A 13718-nucleotide genomic window follows, 5' to 3' on the forward strand; every position below is an offset into this window, starting at 1 on the left:
AAACGATTTCTCTTAGATAATTTAAAATTTAAAATGACATCCTAATGGAGAGTAGTATATATTTAGATAAGAGCTGTTATTATGTATGTGAACAAACAATAAAATTTATATAATTCTCAAAATAAAACAATAAAATTTATATTGAGATGTACTCTAATATCATTTTAACATGCTTTATACGAAATAAAAAGTTTAGTCTTATATTTTAATAATGGTGATTTGACAGAGTATTGTTAGTACTTGTGTTCACTTGCAGTAGTTATGGGTTTTTGGTGAGTCTTTTTTTTTGACATCGGGTATTTGGTGACTCAGATAACCAGTGTATACTATTAATAACTTATGAAGTTTTTTTTTTTTTATAACTTATGAAGTTATGTTACATTACATCACATGTACAGTTTACGCAAGTTAATAATTTTGATTTCATGTTTTCTTTAAAATGATAAATATACTATAACTTAAATACAATCTTTTTTAAAAAGAATTTAATACTATTAAACTTATTAATTGTTAAATCATTTGAAAATTTACTGTTATCGAATACATATAGACATTTTAAATTAGTCATTTTAGAATGTTTGAGTAGAATTATTATTGAAAAATAAAACTTAGATCTCATAGTTTTAGAAAAAGTTTAAAATAGTTTGATAAAGACTGTAGGAAATTTTTTATTTCAACTAAAATCATCTAAAAATTAATTAAAAATCAAAATCAATTCAAATTGTAAATTAAATACATGCCAGAATATGTTAGAATTGTGTGAGTTTTCGTCCTTAAATCATTACAAACTGATATTGGTCTATCCTAATTATTGCTTTTAGAAAGAAAAAAATTATTACTTTTATTTATTTATCTCTTATCACTAATAGTACTTCATCTATGTATAATTTTATACAGTTTTATTAAAATATAGTCAATATCTATGTCAAATTTATTAACAAATTTTATTATACATATATCAACTAATAATATTTTAATTAATTAATGTTATTTTTAATTATTAATAGTATAATGAAAATTATTTTTAAAATCTAGAATATATTTTTTTAGAACCAAAAATGTTCTAATGAATCTGGAACAAATGGAATATTTTATAGAGCAGAAAGAGGGACAATCATAACGGGCGCTCGTTTAATTATATTTTTGGTGGACGGTACCATTAATTTACATTAACTTTTTCTCAATATCACTATAATACATTTTACAGTACTATATTTCAGAACAGCTATATTAGACTTATCTTGTAGACTGTAGTCTGGTACTCATTTTTGCGTGGCATCATCACCTATAAGCCAAATTGCAAACATAGTTTGTTAGCTAAGCCATGTTCACGTTCTTAAAACCTCTGGGTTTTAAGACGGACTTAGCCAACATTAAAGTATCAAACCACTAAAGGTTAGCATCAACCGAGTAATGAATGTCAAATGAAAGCCGACTCCGGCTGAGTAGAACTTAGGCACTTAGCTAACCAGTCTGACACTCATTCATTGAAATAACTAGATTCATCATATTGTATGCAAGTGCAATTTTTTGTTTTTGATTTGTTCTTTGGGAAAATTTTAGAGAATTTTTGAGGTTTAAATATAGCATTGAAAAGTTGATTAGATTAAACATATATACAACGGATTAAAACGGTTTACTGATAGCAAAGACCTTTTTAGGTAGCCTTACCGCAAATTTATGCAGTTTAATTTCCCATGCAAATAAAAACGGATAAGGAATACTGTACACTTTTAAAGTTCAAAAAAAAAAAACTGTAAACTTTTTGGACACACGATTCTATTACTAACCCCTAGTGGACTATTGTCAAAAATGATTTTGTTTACTTGCCAAGTTCTGAAATGCCAAGCAAATTCCAGAGCTTTTGCTTCTCCGAGTTCGCGTTAACACTTATAGTTCTGTACCAGTTAGCGCGTATAACAAAAGATAGTGTATATGCTTAAATAATTCAAGTATATTTAAAGAAGCCGCTAAAAAATAAAGATATTGATCCACATGTAACTTAATAAACAAAGAAAGATATATTATATGAAGAAATTATTCTCCTATAAATTTATGGGTTTACCTCTAGACATCACCTCTCACAAACTCAAACTCAAAAAAAAAACATTTCCTCTTTTTATTATCAATAAGCAACAGAAAAAGAACCAGCGGAAAATTTCAAAATTCTTGAAAGCAATGGACCAAGAACAAACACCACATAGCCCAACCGGCCATAGTCACTCACCTTCCTCCTCTGCTTCCGGTTCCACCTCGACCGAAACGGTTCGGTCACGATGGTCACCTAAACCGGAACAAATACTCATACTTGAGTCGATCTTCAACAGTGGTATGGTTAACCCTCCCAAAGAAGAGACCGTAAGGATACGAAAGATGCTCGAGAAGTTTGGGGCGGTGGGAGATGCAAATGTCTTCTACTGGTTTCAAAACCGGCGGTCACGATCTCGCCGGAGGCAGCGGCAACTCCAGGCCGCAGCTGCAGCTGCGGCCGCAACCACCAATACTTGTGAGCAGACCATGATGGTAAACACCAGCTTACCACAATATAGTGGGGGCGATTTGGGGTTTGGAGGTTGTAGCACTTCCTCAAATTACTTATATGGTGGGTCATCATCTCAAGCTCCTTCTTTTTTTCTTGGTCTTTCTTCTTCTCCTCCTTGCTCAAGCTCCTCTTCAACTTCTTCTTCAGCTAGCTCTTCAACTTTTTCTTATGGCGGTGGATGTGATAATCATACCAATAATGGTATGGAAAATCTCTTAGCAAGGTCTGGTCAAATGGGTTACCATGAAGCTAGTCAGCATCAACATCAACATCATAGCTCAAATCTCTCATCAATGTTTTGCCCATCTGATCAAACCTCCAATTATGATCACTACCAACAGGGTAAACAAAAACAGCTTATTTGCATGCCTCTTTTTTTTTGCTTTTTAAACTCAAGTGCTTTGTCCTCCAAACCCTCTTTCTTTCCCCAAAAAGTCTTTATAAGTAACATTATAAAAATAGTAAAAGTGATTTCAACGTAGGAAAAATCCAATTCTGGGTGGGTTTCAACCAAACTGACTAATTTTTTTTTTTAATTTGAATATTTAATTAATAATAGCCTTTGCTAATTATATTTCCAATGTTGCCTAACATCTTGTACTTGAAAGCAAGTTCTCTAATATATTGATTTATATATAATATAAAAACAAAATTATGAGGTAAATTTCTTTTATATCTTGAAAAAAAAACATCTCTCTTGATCTCTCTTAGCCAAAGAACTGACTTCTTGGACTATTAGATGAATTTTTATTTTTTTTTGAAAATAAGGCTTTCAAACTATTAGATGAATTATTCTTCCAGTATCGCCTACTCTAATTCTTAATAGGTAATTTTATAATCTAATTTTGATACATGTTATTAGATATATTTTTTTTGAAATTCAGGGTCTATAACGGTCTTTATAAACGGAGTTCCAACAGAAGTGACTAGCGGAGGTATAGACATGAAAGCGACGTTTGGAGAAGAATTGGTTTTGGTGCATTCCTCGGGTGTTCCTCTTCCTACTGATGAGTTTGGTTTTTTGATGCATAGCTTACAACATGGTGAAGCTTATTTCCTGGTAATAATTTTATCTCACATCTACGTATTTTTTATATTAATTGCTTTTGTTTTATTTCTGATCGAATTCCTCGTGAAGAGCTTTATTACATTGTTTGTTTTCGAGCTAATTTTATAATACTATTATACTTTTGTTTTGTTCTTTCTCACTCCATCTCCATCTCTCGATCCTCACTTTGGTGTTGAAAATAGGAAATGAGAAGGAACCCAATTGGGGTAAAGTCCTAAATTGTCTGCTACAATATATTTTAATCATCATAATTTAATAATATTATAGTCTTTCGTAAGAGAAACCGAATATAATGCTAATTGAAGAGAGTCGGTTTGTGGAGTAAATGAACATGATATGTGAATACTTTTTTTGTGTCTTTTTGGTTACAATGTTAAGACTTTCTGTAACTGAATCTTTGTGTTTTGACGAGGTTTTCCACATTAGAATAGAAAAATACGAGTTTTTATTCACACTTGAATATAATAACTCATGTTCATGTTTTCGAACTGATATCTTTGTCATAACAACGTAGAAATACTATTTTGACAATTGTTTTTTCACTTACGTACTAGTTTTTTTTTCTTTTCATACTTGCGTACTAGTTTGAACAACTAATTTATAAAATGCTAGTTTTTTGGTCAGAAATAATGAGAGTCTACAATTAATAATGTGTGTCTACAATATGAAGTATCGTACTATATACTTGTTAAGTTTATGAATTTAAATTTAAGTCTTTTCTAAATCGAAACTTCAAATATATTCTATTTGTTGTCTTATTTTGAAATAATTGTTCTATTATATCTATCTCTAAATGATTCTTTTGAAAATTTGTGTATTAAAATCATATTCAGCATTAGGGTTTCTTCTATCCGCATTTCTCTTTCTTATAGATCTTTTCATCAATTAGTTTGCCTCTATATATTTCCCTTCTTTTGTAAGTTCTTCTTGGTAGTGTTTGTTATTTGTTTTCGTTTTGTTATCAACAGGTTCCAAGACAGACATGAACTGGGTTTACTATTGGCTGTGGTTCTCCAACAGATGCCTTGTTAATCTACCCTAGACTTTATTGCTGCGATCCATCTGTATTTTGTTCTTTACTTTCCGAGTCTATATATCGTGCAATCAAAGTTTCTTATGGATTTCTTAATTTTGTAATTTATTAACAAAAATGAAGTCAAAATCTCTTCTAAGACGAAGAGATTTTTAGGTTTCGCATCAGTTTAGTGATTTAGTTTAAAGTTATGTTACTGTTTTTGAATAAAATCTGTGTCTAGGGATCTCCAAGCTAGTTTGTGTTCGGAGTAACGAATGTTATTGGGAGTAAGACAAATAAATAAAGTCGAAGTCTATTAGTTGCGTTGAACATTTTTCCGATTGTATAAATTAATGTAGTAAAAGATTGCTACTATTAAGACGAAAACGAAAGATTTGGAGAACACTAGTTGTCCATGTAGCTTCTGACAAAAACGAAAAAATTGGTATAAAAATTTAACATTTACATAAAAAGAAAAAGATTGTTACTGTACGATCTTTAGCTTGAGCCGTATACTAAAATAATAACATTTGTTAAGTACGGTGTATTTGTTGTCGATATTGGTACTCTTTGTAGTTTGTATGTATCAACAACACCCAGCATCAGTAATGTCACTCCAACGCAGCTAATTTAAGTCATATTTGAGGACCAAGTGGGGCTGTATCTAGTATATTATATATCGATAAGTCGGTAACAAACTAGGGTCGGTAACGATATCATTACAATATGTTGCAGACTTGCAGTCGGTAACAAACTAGGGTCGTTAACGATATCATTACAATATGTTGCAGTCTGTATTAGTGATGTGAAGTTATTTAAGGTAAGTGGCCAATTAAGATATGATTGATCAACTTGATATTTGTTAATATAACAAAAAAACTTCGATCCCAAAGTACTGCAAGATCAAAAGACTTGTATAATATCAGTGGAAGGAAAAAGTGACCTATATGATTACGCTTTGAGCTTATCTGGTTGACATCTGCACTAGGACAAATTGTCACATTAGCTAATTTGAGGATCAGCTCAACAAAATCAAGCAACTACTTTTAAGATCAAACCTTCATCCCATTTTATACTATAAACTTTTCATCTCAAATTTCTTTTTCTTTTGTCAATATTTCATTACACAGTAAAGTGGATTACTTTAGTTCTTGAATAGATATAAGAATAATGAAAGAGCATAAGACAGCTGGGTTCGCCAGAATTTGTATTCTTGTCTATTTCTGCTCTCCGAAACATAAACCTTATTTAACAAGTCAAAGCAAGATCTTAATCTGATACTTAAGACAAATCTATTACTTTTTTTTGTAAAACTAAATTCTGCCCATGAGATCTAACCTTGTAAGCATCAAGTAAAAGGTTACTAGTATTGAATATTCACTTAACTGATATATGATTGAAATCATGCTTAGACAAAAACTAAAATCTTAGTTTAAAAAAAAAAGACAATAACTAAAATATTTTTCATCACTCTACGTAATAATATGGACTATGCCAAAAATATATGGAAACCCAATATATATAACTATATAAATTTTTTATTTCATATAAATATTTACTAGAATTGAAATCGCGTTATGCATGAAATATTGTTTTAACCTGAATTCTCCATAATGATTTAAAAAGTTTAAAATCTTTTGATAGTATAATTTTTTCAGGAAGAACCATGTTAGAAAAAAGAAACGTAGTCTAATGTGTTGTTACACTATATATTATAACCATATATCTAATATATATTCTGAAAAAAAGAACACTGACAATTCTACAAATCTCTGGTAAGTTTTATCTCTGTTAATTCGCATAATGTATAAAAATATTAATTTTTAGTCAAATCAATGGATCAAAAGGACTACCATTTTACACTTTTTTAAAGAAAATGATAGAAGAATTATTTATGTTAGTCGGCAGAACTGATTTGGCTAAAAGAGATCGGTTGAAATATACAAGTTAGAAAAACTGAATTAACATTTAATTTTTTGATCTTCAAACCAAATATCCAATTAAAATTGTAATAACGACTGAAGAAGATTATATACTACTACTATATACTAATAATCGTATTAACATAAAATAAAGCCACTAGGCGACAACACCGACCGCTATAACCACTGAGTAGGAGACGCATGTTTGGTTAGTTCTTGAATCCTGAACTAAGAAGAAAAATATATTTGAGACATAGCATATGGAACTTTTTCAAACTCACTCCACACATTTTCCCATTGGCTACCATGTGAATCTCTTACTACATGTTATGTTACCTTTTTCGATTTTTGTTGTTGTCTATGAGTATTAACCTTTTTCGTCTGTAGCACATCCCACATATCCTATGTCTATTCTGAATTTGTAAGTTTTTATTTTCCTTCGTTTGTTAGAAAGTATTGCAAGAGTTGTGGGCCTTCTAATTCCTATTTCGTTAGTAGCCAATAAACTATAACTTATGGGCTTTTATCTTGGCCCAACGTATTGCAGGCCTACATGTATGAGATGACTCCAGAGTATCACTTTGGGCTATTGGGTTGGAAACCTGATGGAAACGACATCGTTTGGCCTTACCATCAGAGTCATCGTTTGGCCTGACATCGGAGTCAATGTTCCTAGGGCTCAACTTGCAGCACAGTGTTGAGTATTGGCTGACGTTAGATCTTTTGTTCTCTGAGCTTTCAAAAGATTCTAGAAGCTCTCGTGCAGCAATACGTGTGAAGAACTCTACCGAAGCTGATGTTGTCTTCGTACCATTCTTCTCCACATTGAGCTATAACAGATTCTCTAAGGTTACACAAAAGCAGAAAAAGAGCCGAGACAGAGAACTACAGCCTACAGGTGAGACTATCTATCAATCTAACTCAAGTCAAGAATGTCAAATTGATCCTGATCTTAACTTTTGATAGGACAAGGTGAAACATGTGACACAAGGTTCTTCTTTATTTATCGAGTGCGTACGTAACGTAACTCTCACTGGCTTACACTCATTTTTAAGATATAAAAGAACACACATTACATAAGCAACTTGTCATTTTCAGACCTAACGCGTGACACAAGGTTTCTTCTTTATTTATTGATTACTATATAGCTACATTTAGGTTGCACTCTTTTTGAAGATATAAAAGAGCACACATTACATAATCAACTGGTTCTTTGTTAGACCTAACGTGCGACACAAGGTTGTTTACTTACTCATTGCTATTGCATAACTACATTTATAGTTGGCTTACTCTCTTTGGAGATATAAAAGAGCACACATTACATAAGCAACTTGTTCTTTGTTACACCTATCGTGTGACACAAGGTTCTTTATTTATTGATTACTACTATTACACAGCTACATATATCGTTCTCGTAAACTCTTTCGAAGATATAAAGGAAAAGGAACACACACATTACATAATATGAGCGGTTGAACAGAGATTTGTGGAAAGGATATTATAGTATCTTCTCTGATCATATTTATAACTCCTTCCTTGATTCCAAATCTACCTTGGACTGAATAGGAGCTCTCTCAAGGAGCTTAGAGAGCCACTTGGCAGATTGTTTCTCGTGCCTTTCCAAGTTGTGTGCATAGTCTACGTAGTACAGTCCAGACCTCGTCTTGTATCCATCTTCCCACTCTAGTCCATCCATAAGCGACGACACAAAGTACCCTTTAACATTTACCTTGTCCTCACTACAAAAAACAAGATAAAAGCAAAAATGGTTTTGTCACCAAATCCACCAACAAGATACCTAAAGCTTTGAAAAAAAGGACTCACCAGACTGCTCCATGTAATGCCATGAGATGTCTCATATGATAATACTTCCTGTTACTGTCGCTGAGCGCATCAGGAAGTACATCTTTCTCTCCAAGTGTCTCCTTGTACCCTACAAAAAAATGCAATAGGTATGACCATTCAAATCAAGCTAAGGTATAACAGATAGAACAGAGCTAATGGCTTACCGTTTCCAGTGACGATGATCTCCGGGTCATTATAGTTCTCTTTGATGTACTTCAAAACCTTTCTTAACCCATCAGCACACACTGGATATTTAGCAGTAGCCGGCTGAAACATTATATCAGCAATACATGAGCAAGAGTCTACAGAAAAAGCTCAAAATATGTGCAACTAAATACCTGAGAACCAATCTTATACCCATCTGGATTTTGCACTGCAAGTAAAAAAAAAAAAAAAAAAGATTATAAAGAGAACACTAATCATCAAAAACAAAATGTAATGGTTAAAAAAGCAGAGTTATACAATGTAATTTGAAGCGAGAATCAGCTTCCCAGCTCTGTTTCTCTTGATCAACATCCTCCACATGAGCAACAAACGCAGAAGTGAAGTAGTTGACACCAACAAAGTCATAAGAACCCTTCAGTTTCACCTTCTGCTCGTCTGTAAACGATGGTAGTCTAGCACCAATACTATCTTTCATGATCTGAGGGTAGTCTCCATGTGTTATTGGTTCCAAATGCCTGCAAGCAAACTATCAGAACCCAAACTCAAAAAGCTAATTTTCTTAAAGACTACTAACTCACCAGCCTAATGTGAAATCCATAGCTCTCTTCACTACCTCCTCTGAGCTGGACTTCTTCTCGTAAGGCTCAAACCACATTGGACTCTGAACCATACCAATCTTCCCATCTTTGCACTGTTTTTGATTTGAAATCCACACATTAAGATTCAATAGAAGACTTTTAATATATTTTTGGTTCTTAAAGAGAGAGATGATGTCACCACCTTTGCACATTTCCTGAACTCTTCCACAGCTTCAGCATGAGCCAACAACAAGTTATGACTCACGGTGTAGACTTCACGTCCAGAATCTCCAGCAACGCATTTAGAACACCTTCCTGGTGCTTTCTCTCCAGTGCCGTATCCACCAAGGCTAAACTCGTAAGGCTCGTTTATGGTGACCCAATGCTTCACTCTATCACCATATTCGTTGAAAGCAAATTTTGCAAACTCTCGGAAGTCCTCCCTGATACATCCAATGAGTATACATACACATCTATGATCACAGGCGTTGAAACTAAAGATATGGATGCTTAAAAGGTACTTACAAGATACGGTCACTCAAGAAACCGCCATACTCATCTTCTAGGGCTTGAGGTACATCCCATTGAAACAATGTAACCACAGGCGTTACACCTGCATCAAGAATGGGAGTTTAGTTACATGTTTTAAAAGGGGAGAAAAGGAGACTTGATATGATTTGAATTGTTCTGACCATTTGTAATGAGCTCGTTGATGAGATCATTGTAGAATTTAACTCCTGTTTCACTAACTCCCTTGTCCTTTTTCCCATCTGATTGTTCCATTGAAGAATCAAACATCTCAATACAATTGCACTTATGAATAAATCATGAACCACTCAAAAATTGAAATATTGGTCTTACGAGGAAAGATTCTTGACCAAGAAATGGAGAACCTAAAGGCATCCATGTTCAACTTTTTCAATAGTTGAACATCTTCCTGCAACAATTTCAAAGAAAACATGAACCACTACTCAAAACTTGACTGTAAGGGCTATAGATGAAATTGTTCATTCAACATGGAATATATATATACCTTGTAATGATGATAGAAATCAACTCCCAGAAGGTTATTGTTTTTCTCTGCAGATTTTAAAATCAGATGCTCATGGATTAGTCTTAAGACTTGTACATAGAGAAGCCGAAATCATTTAGTAACACTTTCATAAACTTTCTGATTGATTAGAAGAAAAGGGAGGAGGAAAGGGACCTGAATGTTTATGAGTGAATGAGTCCCAAATGCTCAAACCTCTGCCTCCTTCCTCTGGTGCACCTTCATGCTACATATCCAAATCAAATCAAGTCAAACAACTTTGGAAACAGAGCATCAGAGAGGACCCAAAAGTGACTGTAACTGTATTAAGCTAAAACTAGAAACTTGAAAATCACATATGGATAAAAAGCTTTAGATTGGATTTGGGAGGGAGTTCAAACATTGTTAACCACAATTTTACAGAGCTACTTACTGGGGGGAAAATGAAAAAAAAAAAAATTTAAAAAGGTCAAACTTTGTTCACCCGGATCCGGCTAAAATGTCACCGGAAAGTCAACGAAGATTCAACAGTACCCGACTTCCAAAATCCAATAGAATTTTTACCTGGAAAGCAGAAGTGGTAGCACCGAACAAGAAACCATCGGGAAAGCTTCCTCGACCAAAAGAGGAAGCCTTCGGACAAACTGATCCACCATCGACGGTTGTCGGAGAAGATATCACGGCGAGAACCAAACCAAGAAAGAGAATCGCTTTGAGTGCCATTTTGTTCGTTTCAAGTTAGTTTCCTTTTTAATGCTTAACGTGTATAACGTGGTTTGAGTATTTATAAGGATGGAATCATGAATCCGATACTTCGAGACGAAGATTAAAGCAAATGTGAGACCGACGTGTGTTGTTGTGACAGATGACTTGAAAATATATTATCTTTAACTATTTTTAAAACTTATTTCCGATTTCTTAGCCTTGTCTGGTTAGAAACAATGCTAAGGCACCTTGTTGACAAAATAATCGATCTTACTAAATACAATTAATTAGCTATAAATTGCATATTAGTATTTTTTTAATCAATGTATCTGTAACCTATGGTTAATCATGTATCTGTTTTAACACAGGACATTGATGAAACGTTACAGTTTTTTTTTTTGACTTATGAAAATTTATTAACCAAGATCCAAAGTATATAACATAGGCCCAATAAGAAGAGCAGAGTAACAAACAAACAACATAAGGCTTAAAGGGTAGCGCAACATTAAAAGGCCTGCTCAGAAAGGAACCGTTCCTTGTACTTATTTGGGCCGATACTTTTATTTTATTACAATATCTGTCCGAATGACATCTTTTATTTTCCGACACTAGAAAATATTCGAACATTTTGTTTTTTCTTTCTTCAAATGCAAAAATTTCTAGCGATAAAAAAAAAAATAGAAGAATTAAAGAGAAACGGAACCTAATCCCTTAAACCTCACCGGCGAAGAAGAAGAATGGCATTCTCGTCTCCTTCGCTCCTCCGTCTTCTCCCTCACCAACCCTTCGCTCTAACAACCTCAAAACGACACCTTTTCTTATCCTCTAACCACGATTCTTCATCATCATCTTTTCCGGTCAGAGCTCCGTCTCTCGTAGCCGCCGTCTCCTCAAAATCCTCCACCGGGACAAAACCAAAATCCAAATTAAAAGCCAAACCTCCGCCTCCTCCACTAGCTGAGTATGAAATAGGAACAGAGGAATCAGAAACGGTCAACATTGCTGAAGACGTCACTCAAGTGAGTGTTCAAAAAGGACTCAACTTTATAAACAAAAGATTAATTGTTGTTGAAAATTTGGTTAATTTTGTTTTTAGTTGATTGGGAGAACACCAATGGTATATCTCAACAGAGTCACCGATGGGTGTGTGGCTGACGTCGCCGCAAAGCTCGAATCAATGGAGCCTTGTAGAAGCGTCAAAGACAGGTCAGTTTTTTCAATCTTCATATCCGAAACTATGTCGTTTAGATTGTTAAATTTGACTTATGTCTCTGCAGGATTGGTCTCAGCATGATTAACGAGGCAGAAGACAGAGGAGACATAACTCCTAGAAAGGTTTTTTATTTATTGCTAACATCTTTCTTACCCTTTCAATGTTTTTTAATAGATTTGCTGATTCGGTAATATTATCAAAGCAGAGTGTGTTAGTAGAGCCAACGACGGGGAACACTGGCCTAGGGATAGCTTTTGTGGCTGCAGCTAGAGGCTACAAGCTTATAGTGACTATGCCAGCTTCCATAAACGTTGAGAGAAGGATGCTTTTACGCGCGCTTGGAGCGGAGATTGTGCTGACGAGTCCTGAGAAAGGTCTTAAAGGCGCGGTGGATAAGGCTAAAGAGATTGTTGTCAAGACCAAGAACGCATATATGTTTCAGCAGTTTGATAATACGGCTAATACAAAGGTAAACAAACTTATTGATGATCCTTTAACTCTTTTATTCAGTTTCTTGGCCTAATCTTTTTGTTTTTTTTTTGGTAAGATCCATTTTGAGACTACAGGACCGGAGATATGGGAAGATACAATGGGGAATGTTGATGTGTTTGTTGCTGGGATTGGAACTGGTGGGACTGTAACTGGTACAGGAAGTTTCTTGAAGAGGATGAACAATGATATCAAGGTAGTTGGCGTTGAACCATCAGAAAGAAGTGTGATCTCTGGAGACAATCCTGGTAAGGAGCATTGATCAGGCTTTACAAATTTTACTTAGGTACTCTTTCTTTAACACTGCTACATGTCTTGTTCAGGTTATGTACCGGGAATCTTGGATGTTAAGCTACTTGATGAAGTGGTTAAGGTTAGCATTAATCTCACATTTTCAAACAACTATAAAGATTATATATAGATGATGATCGTTTGAAACGGTATAGGTTAGCAATGAGGAAGCAGTTGAGATGGCGAGAAGACTAGCTTTGGAGGAAGGGTTGCTGGTATAGATATAATATTCTCTTATTGTTCTCTCTTCTCTTCTTTATCTACTTAACTTTTTGGGGAATATAATACACATTAGGTTGGGATCTCGTCTGGAGCAGCTGCAGTAGCAGCCATCAGCTTAGCTAAAAGAGCTGAGAACGCCGGGAAACTCATCACGGTGAGGAAGTACATACAGATTACAGTTTCCAGTAACCATGTTAGTGGGTTTAGTTTCGTCTCTAATATATAGATTTCATGAGAGAACAGGTTCTGTTTCCGAGCCATGGTGAAAGGTATATCACAACGGCTCTGTTTAGTTCCATCAACAAAGAGGTTCAAGAGATGAGCCATTAGGAGCAGCAGCTATAAGAGAAACGCTTGAAGTATAGTGTAAACTACAAGTCTCCCTTCACAGGGTTTTGAGAAGACCACGCGGGGATTAAGAGATGAATCAAACAGTTTTTTTCCAGAGATTTTGTGATGTAAATCTTAACTTAGTCTTATTACTTCTTCTTATCGCTTATATCTTGGGGCTCAAGTTACAGAAGTGTAAAGAGTGAATTTGAAGTTAATTAGGAGTGCAACAATGATTTGGAACAATCAACTAAAAGTTTAATGTAAAACCTTAGTATCAAAACAATTATAGTAAAGAAAGT

General features: G+C 34.2%; 3 protein-coding genes across 4 annotated transcripts; 2 read left to right on the forward strand and 1 right to left on the reverse strand.

The window, feature by feature from the left end:
- The first annotated feature begins 2105 nt into the window (after window positions 1-2105).
- Window positions 2106-4945, forward strand: LOC108812707 (WUSCHEL-related homeobox 11). 2 transcript variants are annotated; one of them, XM_018585040.2, is made up of 4 exons: window positions 2106-2602; window positions 2690-2884; window positions 3427-3602; window positions 4580-4945. In XM_018585040.2, exons 1-4 carry the CDS (start codon window positions 2179-2181, stop codon window positions 4595-4597), a joined length of 813 nt encoding a protein of 270 aa, XP_018440542.1. In that variant the 5' UTR covers window positions 2106-2178; the 3' UTR covers window positions 4598-4945. The 2 variants fall into 2 exon arrangements, with proteins under 2 accessions (XP_018440542.1, XP_018440541.1); XM_018585039.2 differs by having other exon boundaries at window positions 2106-2884.
- A 2958-nt stretch (window positions 4946-7903) lies between these two features.
- On the reverse strand, window positions 7904-11013 carry LOC108812705 (probable inactive beta-glucosidase 25). The gene is made up of 13 exons (XM_018585037.2): window positions 10731-11013; window positions 10344-10413; window positions 10170-10216; window positions 9998-10073; window positions 9829-9906; window positions 9662-9749; window positions 9339-9579; window positions 9137-9249; window positions 8856-9073; window positions 8732-8766; window positions 8558-8660; window positions 8373-8481; window positions 7904-8287 (listed from the first exon to the last, which is right to left on the reverse strand). Exons 1-13 carry the CDS (start codon window positions 10887-10889, stop codon window positions 8071-8073), a joined length of 1554 nt encoding a protein of 517 aa, XP_018440539.1. The 5' UTR covers window positions 10890-11013; the 3' UTR covers window positions 7904-8070.
- A 526-nt stretch (window positions 11014-11539) lies between these two features.
- Window positions 11540-13649, forward strand: LOC108835349 (S-sulfo-L-cysteine synthase (O-acetyl-L-serine-dependent), chloroplastic-like). The gene is made up of 9 exons (XM_056987516.1): window positions 11540-11890; window positions 11968-12077; window positions 12149-12206; window positions 12290-12553; window positions 12632-12821; window positions 12897-12946; window positions 13020-13079; window positions 13160-13240; window positions 13330-13649. Exons 1-9 carry the CDS (start codon window positions 11609-11611, stop codon window positions 13414-13416), a joined length of 1182 nt encoding a protein of 393 aa, XP_056843496.1. The 5' UTR covers window positions 11540-11608; the 3' UTR covers window positions 13417-13649.
- Window positions 13650-13718: the final 69 nt, after the last annotated feature.

This window comes from Raphanus sativus, chromosome 6 (assembly GCF_000801105.2).
Source record: "Raphanus sativus cultivar WK10039 chromosome 6, ASM80110v3, whole genome shotgun sequence".
Classification (NCBI taxonomy): domain Eukaryota; kingdom Viridiplantae; phylum Streptophyta; class Magnoliopsida; order Brassicales; family Brassicaceae; genus Raphanus; species Raphanus sativus.

Excerpts from the sequence above, each read along its gene's own strand:
- LOC108812707 (XM_018585039.2), top strand. The coding sequence starts at position 2,179 with ATGGACCAAGAACAAACACCACATAGCCCAACCGGCCATAGTCACTCA. Across the intron at positions 2,885-3,426 it reads TTATGATCACTACCAACAGG|GGTCTATAACGGTCTTTATA; the intron begins GTAAACAAAAAC and ends TTTGAAATTCAG.
- LOC108812705 (XM_018585037.2), bottom strand. The coding sequence starts at position 10,889 with ATGGCACTCAAAGCGATTCTCTTTCTTGGTTTGGTTCTCGCCGTGATA. Across the intron at positions 10,414-10,730 it reads CTACCACTTCTGCTTTCCAG|CATGAAGGTGCACCAGAGGA; the intron begins GTAAAAATTCTA and ends TTGGATATGTAG. Across the intron at positions 8,288-8,372 it reads GCATTACATGGAGCAGTCTG|TGAGGACAAGGTAAATGTTA; the intron begins GTGAGTCCTTTT and ends TGTTTTTTGTAG.
- LOC108835349 (XM_056987516.1), top strand. The coding sequence starts at position 11,609 with ATGGCATTCTCGTCTCCTTCGCTCCTCCGTCTTCTCCCTCACCAACCC. Across the intron at positions 11,891-11,967 it reads TTGCTGAAGACGTCACTCAA|TTGATTGGGAGAACACCAAT; the intron begins GTGAGTGTTCAA and ends TTTTGTTTTTAG. Across the intron at positions 13,080-13,159 it reads CTTTGGAGGAAGGGTTGCTG|GTTGGGATCTCGTCTGGAGC; the intron begins GTATAGATATAA and ends AATACACATTAG.